The following is a 13,288-nucleotide window of genomic DNA, read 5'->3' as shown; positions in this document are numbered from 1 at the left end:
CCCTAATGCGCACAAGATGGTAAGCGTTACGCAGATCCAATTTGGTGAAAAATTTGGCTCCATGCAGGATCTCGAAAGCTGATGACATAAGAGGGAGCGGGTAACGATTCTTAACTGTTATGTCATTCAAGCCTCGATAATCAATGCAGGGGCGTAAGGAACCGTCCTTCTTCTGCACAAAAAAAAACCCCGCCCCGGCGGGAGAAGAGGAGTACCGGCCTCGATAGCTACGGATAAATAATCCTCGAGAGCTCGATGTTCAGGAGCCGACAGCGAGTAAAGTCTACCCCGGGGGGGGGGGGGGGGGTGGTACCTGGACGGAGATCGATACTACAATCATAAAAACGATGGGGAGGGAGGGAAGTGGCCTGGGAACGACAGAACACCGTCCGCAGATCGTGATATTCCTCCGGAACCCCCGCCAAATCACCAGGCTCCTCCTGAAAAACAGAGACAGAGGATACAGGGGGAACAGCAGACATCAAACATTTAACATGACAAGAGACATTCCACGAAAGGACAGTATTCTTGGCCCAATTAATAGAGGGATTATGTTGAACTAACCAGGGATGGCCTAAAACAATAGGGGCGTAAGGGGACTGAAAAATAAAAAAAGAAATGGTCTCGCTGTGATTACCGGAGACAGTGAGAGTCAGGGGTACCGTCTCACGCTGAATCCTAGGAAGGGAACTGCCGTCCAGAGCAAATGGGGCTGTGGGCTGACATAAGTCCAAGAGAGGGATACCATGTTCCTGGGCCCAGGTGTCGTCCATGAAGCAGCCCTCCACGCCAGAGTCCACCAATGCCCTGCAGGTGGCAGCAGAGCCAGTCCAGCGGAGATGGACGGGAAGAGTGGTGCAAGACCTCAAAGGAGAGACCAGAGTTGTAGTGCTCACCAGTAGCTCTCCTCTTACTGGCGAGCACTGGCTTTTACCGGGCAGGAGGTGACGAAGTGAGTAGCAGAACCGCAGTAGAGGCAGAGACGGTGGGTGATTCTCCGCTCCTTCTCCCTGGCAGAAATGCGAATGCTCCCCAGTTGGTCAACACAGGGTCTTCTCCTTGAGAGGAATACAAATAAAACAGTCCGCAGAGAGTACGATAACAAAAACAGCAAACAAACGCTCCCTTCGAGCGGTGGTGGTCCACAGGTAGTAGACAGGGTGAGTGGAGAAGCGATAACAGCCAGCGGGTTTCTCCCAAGGCAGCGGGTAGCTGTAGAGTGCCACTAGCTCGTGGCGTCAGGTAACTGGGCACAGAGATCGGAGAAGGTCCTTAGTGGAGAACAGTATAACAATGGTATACGCCAGCAGGACAGGACTCTGGACAGAGACAGACAGGGCAGTAGTTGCTTCTAAGGGGTAGTATAACTGAGTGGAGAATCCGACAGAGAATGTAGCGAGAGCGAGGAGAGAAATAGAGAGTTAATCAGAGGAAAGAGGGAACAGGTGGGCAGAGGATTAACGAGGAACTCAGGGAAAATAAGAAACAGCTGGGAGCGGAGTAAAGGAGAGGGAAGTAACATAGAACGACCAACAGAGGGAGACAGAGTAGGGGGAAAGAACAGAAGTGAGACATAACATGACAAGACAGGACAAGACATGACAGTTATGTTCTTTTAATTAAAGGAATGTTCCAGGTTCAATACAAGTTAAGTTCAATTGACAGCATTTGTGGCATATTGTTGATTACCACAAAAAAAATTTTTACTCGTCTGTTCTTTTCTTTAAAAATGCCCATTTTTGAAGGGTTTAAAGGCATAAATATGACACTTACATTAATTCTTCTGTTAAATCTCATGTATTATGTAAGAAGTAAATTTATTTACTACAGTTGTTTTAGGGTTTGTTAACATTACATCTTCATGGCAAAGAAGTTGTAAAACTGGCAATAACTTTACACAGAAAAGGATAGTAAGTGATTTTATCACACTAAAATCACATTAACATGCATATTGTTTACATCTTTTTTGTGGCTATACATTTAAAACAGTGACTATTTTAACGTTTATGGATTGGCCCCATTCACTTCCATTGTAATAGCCTCACTGTAACCCATGTGATTTGTTTTGTCATAAGTTTCATTAGAACTATATTCTAATATTCATAACAGGCGATTCTGAACTGGTCTTCCATTATGCTACGTCATAACGCCAATAACGTTCAATTAATCGTGCCAATAGTGTATGAGTTCTACCCAGGCTCGCTGCTCCCTTGATGGTAATGCTCTGTAGCAACTCTAATTATGGTTAATAACTATCTATTAAAAAACAAAACAAAACAAAAAAAACCTGTCTAGACCAATACTTGTGCAAGAAAATGAGGAATCACAGGATCATGATTCATCTGGAAATGAAGTTGAAACAGAAAGAGAAACAGCCTCAACATCCCAAGAATGCTGTGCTACTGTTAGTGGCAGTATGCATACCCTACCCCAGGAGCAACCCCCACCGCCACCGGCTTCTGAAGATCTTAGTCATTGGCCTTCGGATCTGTCAGGTGTAGAGGAACCAGCGACTCAACCAATGCTGGTAACATTCCCGATTACTGTAATAAATGGAAAATCGTGCTCCTTCAATGGTAATGATACCAAAAGTTAAAATGGACTGAATATAGTAAAGAAAGAGACATTACTTTTTGTAAAGCTTGTAGACATTTCCCTGAGGTGCATACCGAGTTTACTTTCATAAGAGACAATTATAAAAATTGGAAACGCCTCCGACAGGCCAGCAACAAACATGAGCGTAGCAAGCATGCAATTGCGCTTTGTAAGTTGGATGCTTACAAGGAAAGCCTTGGAGTGCAAAGCCGCGGGACTGTGTTAAATCAACTGCACGCTAAAGTTATGTTGGACATCGTTAAGTTGTGCGCTAACCTGGACATTCCATTAAGAAGGCACAGGGAAATGGAAGACACACTCAATAAAGGGAATTTCTTGGAGCTATTTAAGTTCATGTCAAAGTATGATCCAGCAATTGAAAATAGACTAAAGGAGCTTCCACAAAATGAGCAACCACATTCAAGACAAGCTGCTTGAGGCTGTAGCCTCACTGCTGCTTTGTAAAATAAAAACTGAACTGCATGAACAACCCACATATTATGCAATACTTGCATATTATTATAAAGATCAATCCAAACATGAACTAGCTGCTTTGTGTATCTGATACATTCATCGCGGGGTAATTAAAGAACGAGAGATAGGCTTTGTTGAAACTGCAGAAATGTCTGCCCAAGGAATATCGCAGAGGATCCTCAAAGTTATTTAACCAATTGATTTGGATCCTTCTCTCTGTGTTGGATCTGTTTGGATAGCGCATTGGTTATATCAGAGCATAGAGCAAGTGTATGGGCACTGCAAGTCCCACTGACTCAGTTTGGAGCTTTGAACTGCTGCCAAAGTGCCACTGAGTACTTTTTTTGATACTGTAAATCATACACACAATTTCTTCACCGGGGCTCAAAGACACGCTAGGTTCACGATACTACAAAAAGGTGCTGCATCCAACCAGTCAGTGCATGGAATTGGAAAGAGTGTGCGAGAAAAGATGGAGCTCCAAATCAGGGTCTGTGCATAAATTCTTAGATTTGCTAGATGTCATACTGAAAGCCCTGGCTGTATATGCCGAATCAAGTGGTCAAACTTAAATAGATGCAGAACAGCTGTTACAGTAGATACAAACAAAGAAATTCCTGTTACATCTTGTTACATTTGCAAACTTTACAAGAGAGGCGATTTTGCAACGAAGGGGTTGCAGAGTTCAACACTGTGTGACTGACTGTATCTCTTTGATTGAAACACTGAACACTACTTATGTGACTGTCCAGGATGATTCAAATGGCGACTTTGACAAAGTGCTCAGTTTAAAAGAGGAGTGTGGCAGGGCGGAGGGCCGGGTCGTGATCCTACACACCCGGTCCCACCCTCCGCCCTGCCACAAGGAGTTAATGCACAAGCATGACATAGCCAACTGGGAGGTCACTTCTTGTGCACGCAAGCAGCCTACTAAATTTCTTGAGCCTGTCGTCAACACAACATTGGGGGAAAATGTCCGCTGTCAAATGTAATGATGATTTAAGGGTAATGTGGAACTGTATAATTGAAAGGCAGATAGCAGAGTTGATATAAAAATTATACCTATGGGATTATGTGAGCTTCAGCTTCCTTCTTACCGGGATCCGCCACGTTTGGCATGAAAGAACTTTTGAAAGCCCCATGCAATGTGTATGGTATTGTAGTCTGTGATGCTGAATACACAGTTTTCATCGAACACATCAGAAGATAAATTGATAAAAAGAACAAAAATTTTCGCTCACTGATTGAAGTAATTGATAGCTGCCCTGCTGACATTTTTCCCAATATTAACAGTTTGTTAAGGGCTATATTAACACTACCTATGATGTCCTGCAGTGTTGAGAGACTTTTTTCTGTAACAAACCAGATCAAGACACACTTGAGATCATCAATGTTAATTTGGTGCCTTAATTACTTGACATTCCTGTCGTTTGAAAAAGAACTAACAGACACTTTGGATGTATTATCAACCACTTCAATTCAAAACCCAGATTATTCCGACTTGTTTAGAACAGATATCAGCCATTCAAGGGAAGCCAACACGGTTAATGTATTTATTTTGTTAGTCTGGCCTGCTGTGGCATGGTTAAAACAACTTGCAATATCTGTGAATGGGGGATCTCTGAACTAAGACATTCTGTATTGGTTGGTTGTCGATCATGTTGTGATCTCTATAAATAGTGAAAAAACTAAATAAATAGGACATCAATGTATGATTATACCTGACCAGACCATCATTATTTATTTATTTTTATTGTATTTATTTATTCTTCAAAAATGTAAGCCTGTTGAAGATACAAGAAATCGTGCATTGATGAGATTTATTCTGGCCGACCTGAACTTTTACAGGCCCACCCATCAACCTCTTTCTGCATCCGCCACTGCTTTAAGACCAAAAGTATTTGGAGTAGGAGTATTTAAGTAAACTTTATGTTTGTCAAACATTAGTAGAACATGTCTATATCCAATTTGATGAAATACACTTGCTCTGCACCTGTATGAACTTGAGGGGACCTGACCAGTTGGTTAATAGCCATTGCAAAAATGTTTTAGAAAAGTCAAGTTAATTAAAAAAAAAAAAAAAAAAAATTCTAGTTTAATTTGTTTGTAGATACCACTTTGTTTGCTATATTGATATTTTATGCAATACCATTCATACATTTTTACATTTGGCTCAAGAGTCCAGATATGTTTTGGGGCCATTATACATGTTGCTTTAAAATGGTGCTGTTACAATGAATTTGCAATGATGCTATTATTACTCTGTCGTATTCAATCACTATATGCCCATGCAGAGGACTGGTTCCAAGATGTTAAAAGCCAAACTTTTGATGTTGGTATATGTCAGTTCTGCCTGTCTGACATGGGTGATGAGACAACCCCTTTGGATCAGAGGGTCATATGTCAGCCATTTGTCTTCCATGCTTCACGTGTCACAGTAATCACTGTGCCTCGCAATAGCACAGTCAGTTCCTATTGATTAATGCTCAGAGACTCTGCCTACATTTCTGCCATCATGTATTGGCTTAGAGACTGATGTTGTTCAAGCATTAATTTTTAAATATGCCTTTAGGAGTGTAAATTATGTGCAAATCTTAGGCACATCATACTGGATGCAAGATGAATTAAACTGATATATTTGAAGTAATGACCATCCAGTAAAATATGCTTTCTTAGGGTTCAAATAGTATAAAAGCTGATAGAGCACCAGTTAATTTTTAGATGTAAAGATAATAAGGTTGAGACAGGGAAGTTCCAGGCCTTTCAAGATGCATTGGATACATTCATCAAAGTGGGCAGTTGTTGAACAGGTTAGTGTTTGTATTTCAAAGTGTTATGAATTCACATGTTTCAGAACCTTGCAAGCCTAATACAGAATGGGACATGGAAGCTTGCTATTGCTATAATTTGGTGGACAGCTCTCTTTGTGTTGAAGAATTCCTGAGTTTGCTTGGGATGTGAGTGGCCCGCAATTACTTTAGTCGTTGCTGACTCCAAAGGAGGAGATGGCGGGTGAGTTGCTACATGCAACATGAGCATAAACAACCTTGGCGATTTATATATGCTACTGTCGCCTTGTTGTCCCTCCAACTAACCCATGCTTGCCCTGGATCAATGGCCGAATCCTCTGCAGAGCCAGCAATACCGTCAGCAACTCAAGGCAGTTGATATGCAAATGCAGTGAAGGTCCTGTCCAGGAACCCGAGGCTGCATGCCCATTGCAAACAGTGCCCCAGTTATGGTGTTGCTGCCGTAGGTGGACACCCTCAGCGATGAGCAGATGGGGTATGGGATCTCGACTGCCTGTATGTGGCAGAGGAATCATGTTGAGGCAGGATGTGCTGGATCGCCTCCGTCCGCTTCTTCTGCTGGACAAAGTCCTCGACAGTGTCACCGAACAGGCCACCTTGAGAGATGGGGGCATCAAGAAAGCGGACCTTGTTGGCATCCCACATATCTGCAAGGTTGAGCCACAGGTTGCACTCCTGGACAACCATAGTAGACATTGCCTGCCTGAGAACCCACGCTGTGACATTCGACGCATGCATGGCGAAGTCGGTCGCCGAGCGTAGCTCCTGCATCAATCTCGGGTCAGGACTACCTTCGAGCAGCTCTTTCAGAGCCTTGGCCTGGAGGACCAGCAGGATGGCCATGGCATGCAAGGCGGAGGTGGCATGTCCAGCAGCACTGTAAGCCTTGGCCATCAAGGACAAAGTGAACTTACAGGCCCTGGATGGGAGCCCAGGATGATTCCGATAGGTGCCGGCATTTTGCAGGCCTTCGAGGATAGTGAGAGCGGAAGAACACATGAAACGGAACCAGGCAGTAAAAGGTGCCCACCACGACTTTGTGTGCTCCTCATACACCTCTGGGAACAAAGGAACTGGGGAAAAGTGTGGCTGCGTGCAGTGCTCTGAGCCCAGAAACCAATCGTCTAGCCACGAACTTTCAGCGCAAGGTGGAGGGTTCTACTCCAGCCCGATATTGGTGGAAGCCTGGGAAAACATTGCCGTCAGTTCCCCGTCAGCCTCTGACTGGCGATTGCACCAGATGGTGGCAGCCCGGCTGAGTCCTCAGCATCAAACTGCAAAAGCCTGCACTCTGATGCTGTGATCGATACCCCATCCTCATCACAAGCCCTGAATGAGACATCAAGCCCACCTGGGGGCGAGCCGCTTAACTCATCCATGAACTCGACCGGTGGAAACAAGCATGCTGGGGACTGGAAGGTTTGTGGGGATTCACCCAGTGGAAATGCTCTCATTGAAACCACCAAATTGTTCTGTGAAAGAAAGAAAGCCGCGATCGCAACATTGCCATGGTCACGTTCTCGCAGTGAGAAGATGAGCTATCCACGAATGCTGTCTCAGCGTGACTACAGCCGATACACGTGAGACAGCAATCATGGCTGTCAGAGGAAGAGAGATAACGCCGCACCCAGGAACTGCACATAAACGGAAAGGTATCTTAAAAAAGACACTCTCCGTCAGTGCTCACTATTTTAGAGAAAATAAACTATTTTAGTGTTACTGCTGACGTGCCCAGGGGCATTCTCTGCACTTATCTGTGTGAGATGGGAGAACGCCATATATGAGCCATATATCCAACAGGCTTTTAAACATTTGCAGAGGTGATTGGAATGCTAGTGGATTAGCTTTCAATACTGATCGGCTCCGAAGAACAAATCTGAATGATTGGATGTAAGCCGTCTCTTTTATACCCGTATGTCCGGGGGAGTGGCATGCAAATTCCACTTGCCAATTTTCATTGGTGAGGAATCCAATTTCCTTGGGGCTCCGACCCCCAGTGTTACTACATCGACACAACATCGAGCGAGTGACAGATAGGGAAGCTAATCTTTCAACTCAAACAGGTTTCAATGTAAAAACATTATCTAGTTTCCAGATGTAGTTTTGTTGGTGTTTCTCCCAAAGAAAAACTCTGCTGTGATTGTCGCCATGTTGTTTTGTCACATTACATTGTACGTTGACAGTTTAACCCTTTCTTGAGTCTCCTGAACTGAGATAAGTCTGTTAAAATGAATTTAAATTATGCATTGTGTATAAAGAATCCAAAATACAACATCAATACATGTGTGCATCATCCATACATTGAGCTCCAAGATAGTAGAATTTGTGGTTTATAACTAAACTACCTATGATCCTGCTGAAAAAAATCCACCACCACCACAAATAATCGAGGCAAACAAAGTGCACTGTTTTACAACTTTAATTCAATAGTTTTATTTTTTCCATCGATTTTAACTTGATAATGTAATTTGTAATTGTAATACATTCCCTGTTGAAATATATTAAGTAAATATACTGTACTTAACATACTGTACAAAAATCTTGATTATCTATGTTGTGGAAAGAAATACCGTCAAATTGGGCCTACGCTGAAATGAAAGAGCAGAGCATTTGCAACCAATGACATTACAGAGTTTTAACAGCATTTTAGTGCATATGTGTGAATAGCAGGTGTGCTACATTTACCGGAAAAGGTATCATTTACTGGTATATAATGGGTTCATGAGTGAAAGTGTCTGTTGTTTACTGTTTTATCATTGTTTAGAGCACTATTTATTTATTTATTTAAAAGCAGAATCAGATACATTCTAGATTAAAGTCCAGTTTTGATGACGCTGATACAAATCTAATGTTAAATGTGGGATCATAAGCCATATTTTTTTGTCTTTGTCTACAGATAGTGTTGAAGATGAGCTGGAGCTGTCGGCTGTACGGCATCGACCAGAATGCCTGGAGCAGCTGGAGGCCCAAACACGCTTCTCTCGCAAAGAGCTTCAAATCCTTTACCGGGGCTTTAAGAACGTGAGCTAATGCTTCTAATTACATGTCTGCTCTTATTCTTTTACTATTATTATTAGTATTATTGTTTTTCTGGTTGGATTTTGGTTTGCTATGTAAAATGTAAAACTCTGCAGATGAGCTCATATCACACAACCTACAATAATCAGGTCAGAGAAAGGTCTCTAGAGTGGCCCTGAGGCACACCTCTGGTGCACAATGTAATGAGACAACACAAAATTAACTTGACCCAAATTGTCAGGTGACAAAGCATGAGAGTGGGGCAAGGATCCTTTATTATCAGACTCGCAGGAAAAGAAATCAGAAAGCTGTAATCCTTCCTTAAGGCCACACGCAAATGCATACACACTCTGCTCTTAACTGCCTGTGACTAACTTCGTAAGGGTAAGTGAGGAGAACACTAATGTTTGCGTAGCTTTTAAGTTTGACCTTCAATACAGCGTTATCCCAATGGGCTCTTTCCTGTTTTGAAGAATGTTCACACTGCTCTTTCCCATACAACAAAAGCATATAGTTACCTGGGGCTGTGAAGCTCCAAAAAGGACAAAATAGCCACGTGTCCACTATTAGGCCAAATGAGGGTGTGCTAGCGTGTGTCATGGCCAGTTGTGTTCCCACTCCCACTTCCTTATGCTTCATTATGCCTCCTTAGGAATTCCTCTGGGCTTCCTCAGGGCCAGTGGCCAAGCATCTTTTGGCCCAATGATTACCCTTGGGCCAAAGAAGGCCAACTGGAAATTGAGGTGGGGTCAATTTCAAAGGCGGAGTTTCGCTGAGTCAAAACCAAGATACTCATTTCCCAATTTTTCATGTCTAGCTACCAGTTTACCTCAACAGATCAACAGAGGACAGGGAATCGTCAGTATTTGTCAGTAGAAAAAATCAGGGCTCTTCTGAATATTTGGGCAATGTCAGACCGACGTCATCTGCTGAAACAAAGATGTGATTAAGTATATTGTTGACGAACTTGCCAAATTGTGTATCCTGCGCACGATGGTACAGGTTAGAGAAAAATAAGAAATTGCGGACATAGTACAATTCCATGTTTATTTTGTGGACTAGCCAGTCTCCAGAGTCTGATACCTCAGCTTGAGCTTCCCTCTTGCTTGTGAAATGGGTGGAGTGTGTGATTTTGGCACCAGGGTGAAATATTTAGGGCAAGTTTTAAAGCAACTTTTCAGGGCTATTAGACCGATGGCTGACCAGTTGATAGCTCTGTCTCATATTGGCCCGATGGTGGAAAAGTGGCTAATAAGCACATCAAAAGTAGTCCATACGACCAAAGTTTACACAAAGTTATCATATTGATACAGAAGACTTACCGGTAAATAAAAATATAGTGCTGGAGTCCTATGGAATACTTTTAAGGTGCTTTTCTTGTGCTTGACAGTGTCCATCCACATTCACTTTCATAGTTTGGAATAGTCAATGATGTCAAAGTATTTTAATAACTTTTACTCAATGGTTACACCACATTACATTTTTAAAGTCATTACATCTTTTTTTTAAATGTATTAAATCAACATGAGCACAAAGATTAAATTTCTACGAACTTGACACATGTGTTTTAAACTAGATTTTTAAAAGATATTTATTTTTCTCAGACAACATTATTTGTCAATTACCCAGAAAAGAGCAGCTTGAACTGTCTAACTTTTCCTTTTGTGTTCCACAGAAAAAAGTCATACAGGTTTGGAACAACATGAGTAAATTAAGACAAGGTTTACATTTTGAGTGCACTAATTCTTAAATATTTCATCTTAACACAAAAATCCATTAATGTACCTGCCACTTCCACTTTGCTCTTCTACTTCTTTTGTTTCCATCTATGAAAAGATAAAATCTTTAAAAAGTAGCCTAAATTAAATTAGTAAAATCATCTGGTACATGTTTCCTCTAACCTGTTAGTCTCATGGTCTTCAGAGGTTGATAACTTGCTCTTTTTGATATCATGTTGGTCTTGCATTTATCCTGATCGCAAAGGTACAAATATAGTAAGTGGGTGAATAATTGTCACTTGTGTCCATGAAATAGCCTACAGTCAGACCCCAGACATTAGAAAAAATTGTCCCTATTTCCGGGGTGTCCATTAAAATATTTTTTTCTGGATTCGGATCAAAGGACACCAGCATTAGCAAGAGAAAAGGATCCATGTTTTCACTTTCACTTGAATGTTTTTTATCGATTAGGAAAAATAAAACTGAAAACAGAAATGTATAACTTGTCATCGTAATTTTATGTTGTACCTTTTTGTTGATTTGTTGTAATTTTATTGTAATAATGAACAGTGGTGGGGATAGTTGTGGCTCAGCAGTTAAGGCTGACCCGTAACCCAGAGCTGGGGGTTTGTGCCCCAACACTGCCAAGACACCACTGTTGGGCCCTTGAGCAAGGCCCTTGACCCTATCTGCTCCAGGGGCACCGTATCATGGCTGACCCTACACTCTGACCCCAGCTTAGCTGGGGTAAATGTGAGGGGAAAAACATTACACTGTATATATGCAAAAAACGTATGTATAATGTGTGACAATATATCTATCATCAATATCAATTGAGAGCATTTTAGCTTGTGGAAAAATAACAATGATTGTGTTTACCAATCTTTTCATAGATTCTGTTCAACAAACCAACAACAGTGATTACAGTATTTAGAGGCACTGTTTGGTTTTACAATGAAAACAATGCAACATATTAAATCAATGTAGAATAATTAGCTCAGTTTGCATATTACAGATTTACTGAAAGGAGATTTCATTTTGATAAAGATTGATGATGATTTCTTGTTTCTAGGTTAATGACACTGTTCAAATGCTCAGGACCTTGTGCAAAGAAGTGATTTAAAAAGAATCCAATCTGCAACAAATTCAAGTGTTACAGTGATTTTACCACAGGTTACATGGGTGAGGGTTTTTAAGCATAACGCAAAGCTGCTTTTAACAATAACAACAGTAATATGATAAAAAGCAACAATGTTAAATAATAAATGGTTACATTTAATAATAATAATAATAAGCAGAATAAACAATAATTTTTTAAGGTAAATAGTCTATAGCCTAAATATAGGTTAGTTATGCTTACAAAGCAACATAGCAACTTGCTTCATGAAAACTGCCTGTGCTGTGGTAGATGTGCTTTTTTTTGGTATTTATAATGGCTTTAAATGTGACTCATCCAATCCAAGAATCTTCACTTTTTTTATAGTGTTATTTAATTAATTGCTAAAATTAGTGGCAAACTTTAAACAAAACATGCCAGATAACCTGTCACTGATTGTTTGTGCGCAATTCATTGAAAGATCATGGTTGAGTAAACTGAAAAAAAATAAAAAATACTTAATTGCAGTCTGTGTATCTTAACAGTGTTAATGAACCTTGAGTTGCTCGCAGTGTCTTGATAACTTTGAGAAGACGTTTGGCAGTTGAAATAAGTGATGGCGTTGTGATGAGAGCGGTGTCTCTTAAAAGGTAATTACATGTGGTCTTTCTCACGCTGTGTGCACAAGAGACGGTGGAAGACAGCAACACAAAACAATCCCTTTTAATTAAACAGAGCTCACTGTAAGAACAGAGGACATTCTCAGACACAGCCTTTTTATGTCAAAGATGTGACACGCTGGATCAGACAAAACAACTTTAGGCCGTTTCTTTCAAGTACTAGAGTCTGAGGTAATTGGAGTTACTGACTTGGTGCAATGGAAATATTTTGGACAATTTTTTATTTTTTTTTTCATTTCGAGGATAAAGAAGGATGGCTAAATCACCATTTAAATGTACCACCACGCAGATAACTACAACATATGATTTTGTAGCTTTTTCTTTTCTTTTTTTTTATATCTAATTCATATTTTTAATTATAACTCATATCATCAGCATAATAATAAGAGTTAAATATTTAATTGAAAATTGTGAATTTCAGAATTTTTCAGTTAAATATTTGACTCTTATTATAATGCTGATTATATGAGTTATAAAAAAGTATAGTTTGTGTTTTTTTCTGATTCATCTATTAAACACAGAAAACAAAACATACATACACAGAATCAATAATTAATCCCCACTATTTCCCCTCCCCCTACCAATCCCCAACCCCACCCTTACCCTGGCCCCCAACAACATCCCAGTGGTCATACATGATTATTGACACAAAAATAAAAAAAATAATAATCACACGTATTGACAACTACACCTCTCTCTCCACTGCCCCTCCCCGAGAGCCTTCCAGAAACACCAGATATCTGCCCCATTTCCCCACAAACAAGTCCAATTTCCCCAGTCTTCTAAATGACCCTTCTTCAAAGGCTGCCACCCTCCCCATCTCTGAGCACCACTCCTGAAAAGAGTTTGCTCCAGCCGACCTCAATCCCTTTAAAACTATCTGGTGATCATGACATG

The 13,288-nt window shown here is 41.0% G+C and overlaps 1 protein-coding gene across 5 annotated transcripts in view; it reads left to right on the top strand.

The window, feature by feature from the left end:
- The window catches only part of kcnip4a (potassium voltage-gated channel interacting protein 4a), a 239,134-nt gene that overhangs the window by 204,076 nt on the left and 21,770 nt on the right, over nt 1–13,288 (top strand). For all 5 annotated transcript variants that reach the window (XM_052139883.1, XM_052139891.1, XM_052139909.1 and 2 more), the window contains one exon: nt 8,776–8,900. In XM_052139883.1, coding sequence (XP_051995843.1) covers nt 8,776–8,900 — 125 coding nt within the window. The remainder of the gene's footprint in view (nt 1–8,775; nt 8,901–13,288) is intronic.

The sequence above is a fragment of the Xyrauchen texanus genome, chromosome 2 (genome assembly GCF_025860055.1).
Source record: "Xyrauchen texanus isolate HMW12.3.18 chromosome 2, RBS_HiC_50CHRs, whole genome shotgun sequence".
Taxonomy (NCBI): Eukaryota; Metazoa; Chordata; class Actinopteri; order Cypriniformes; family Catostomidae; genus Xyrauchen; species Xyrauchen texanus.
This window is presented reverse-complemented; position numbering and strand designations above follow the sequence as displayed.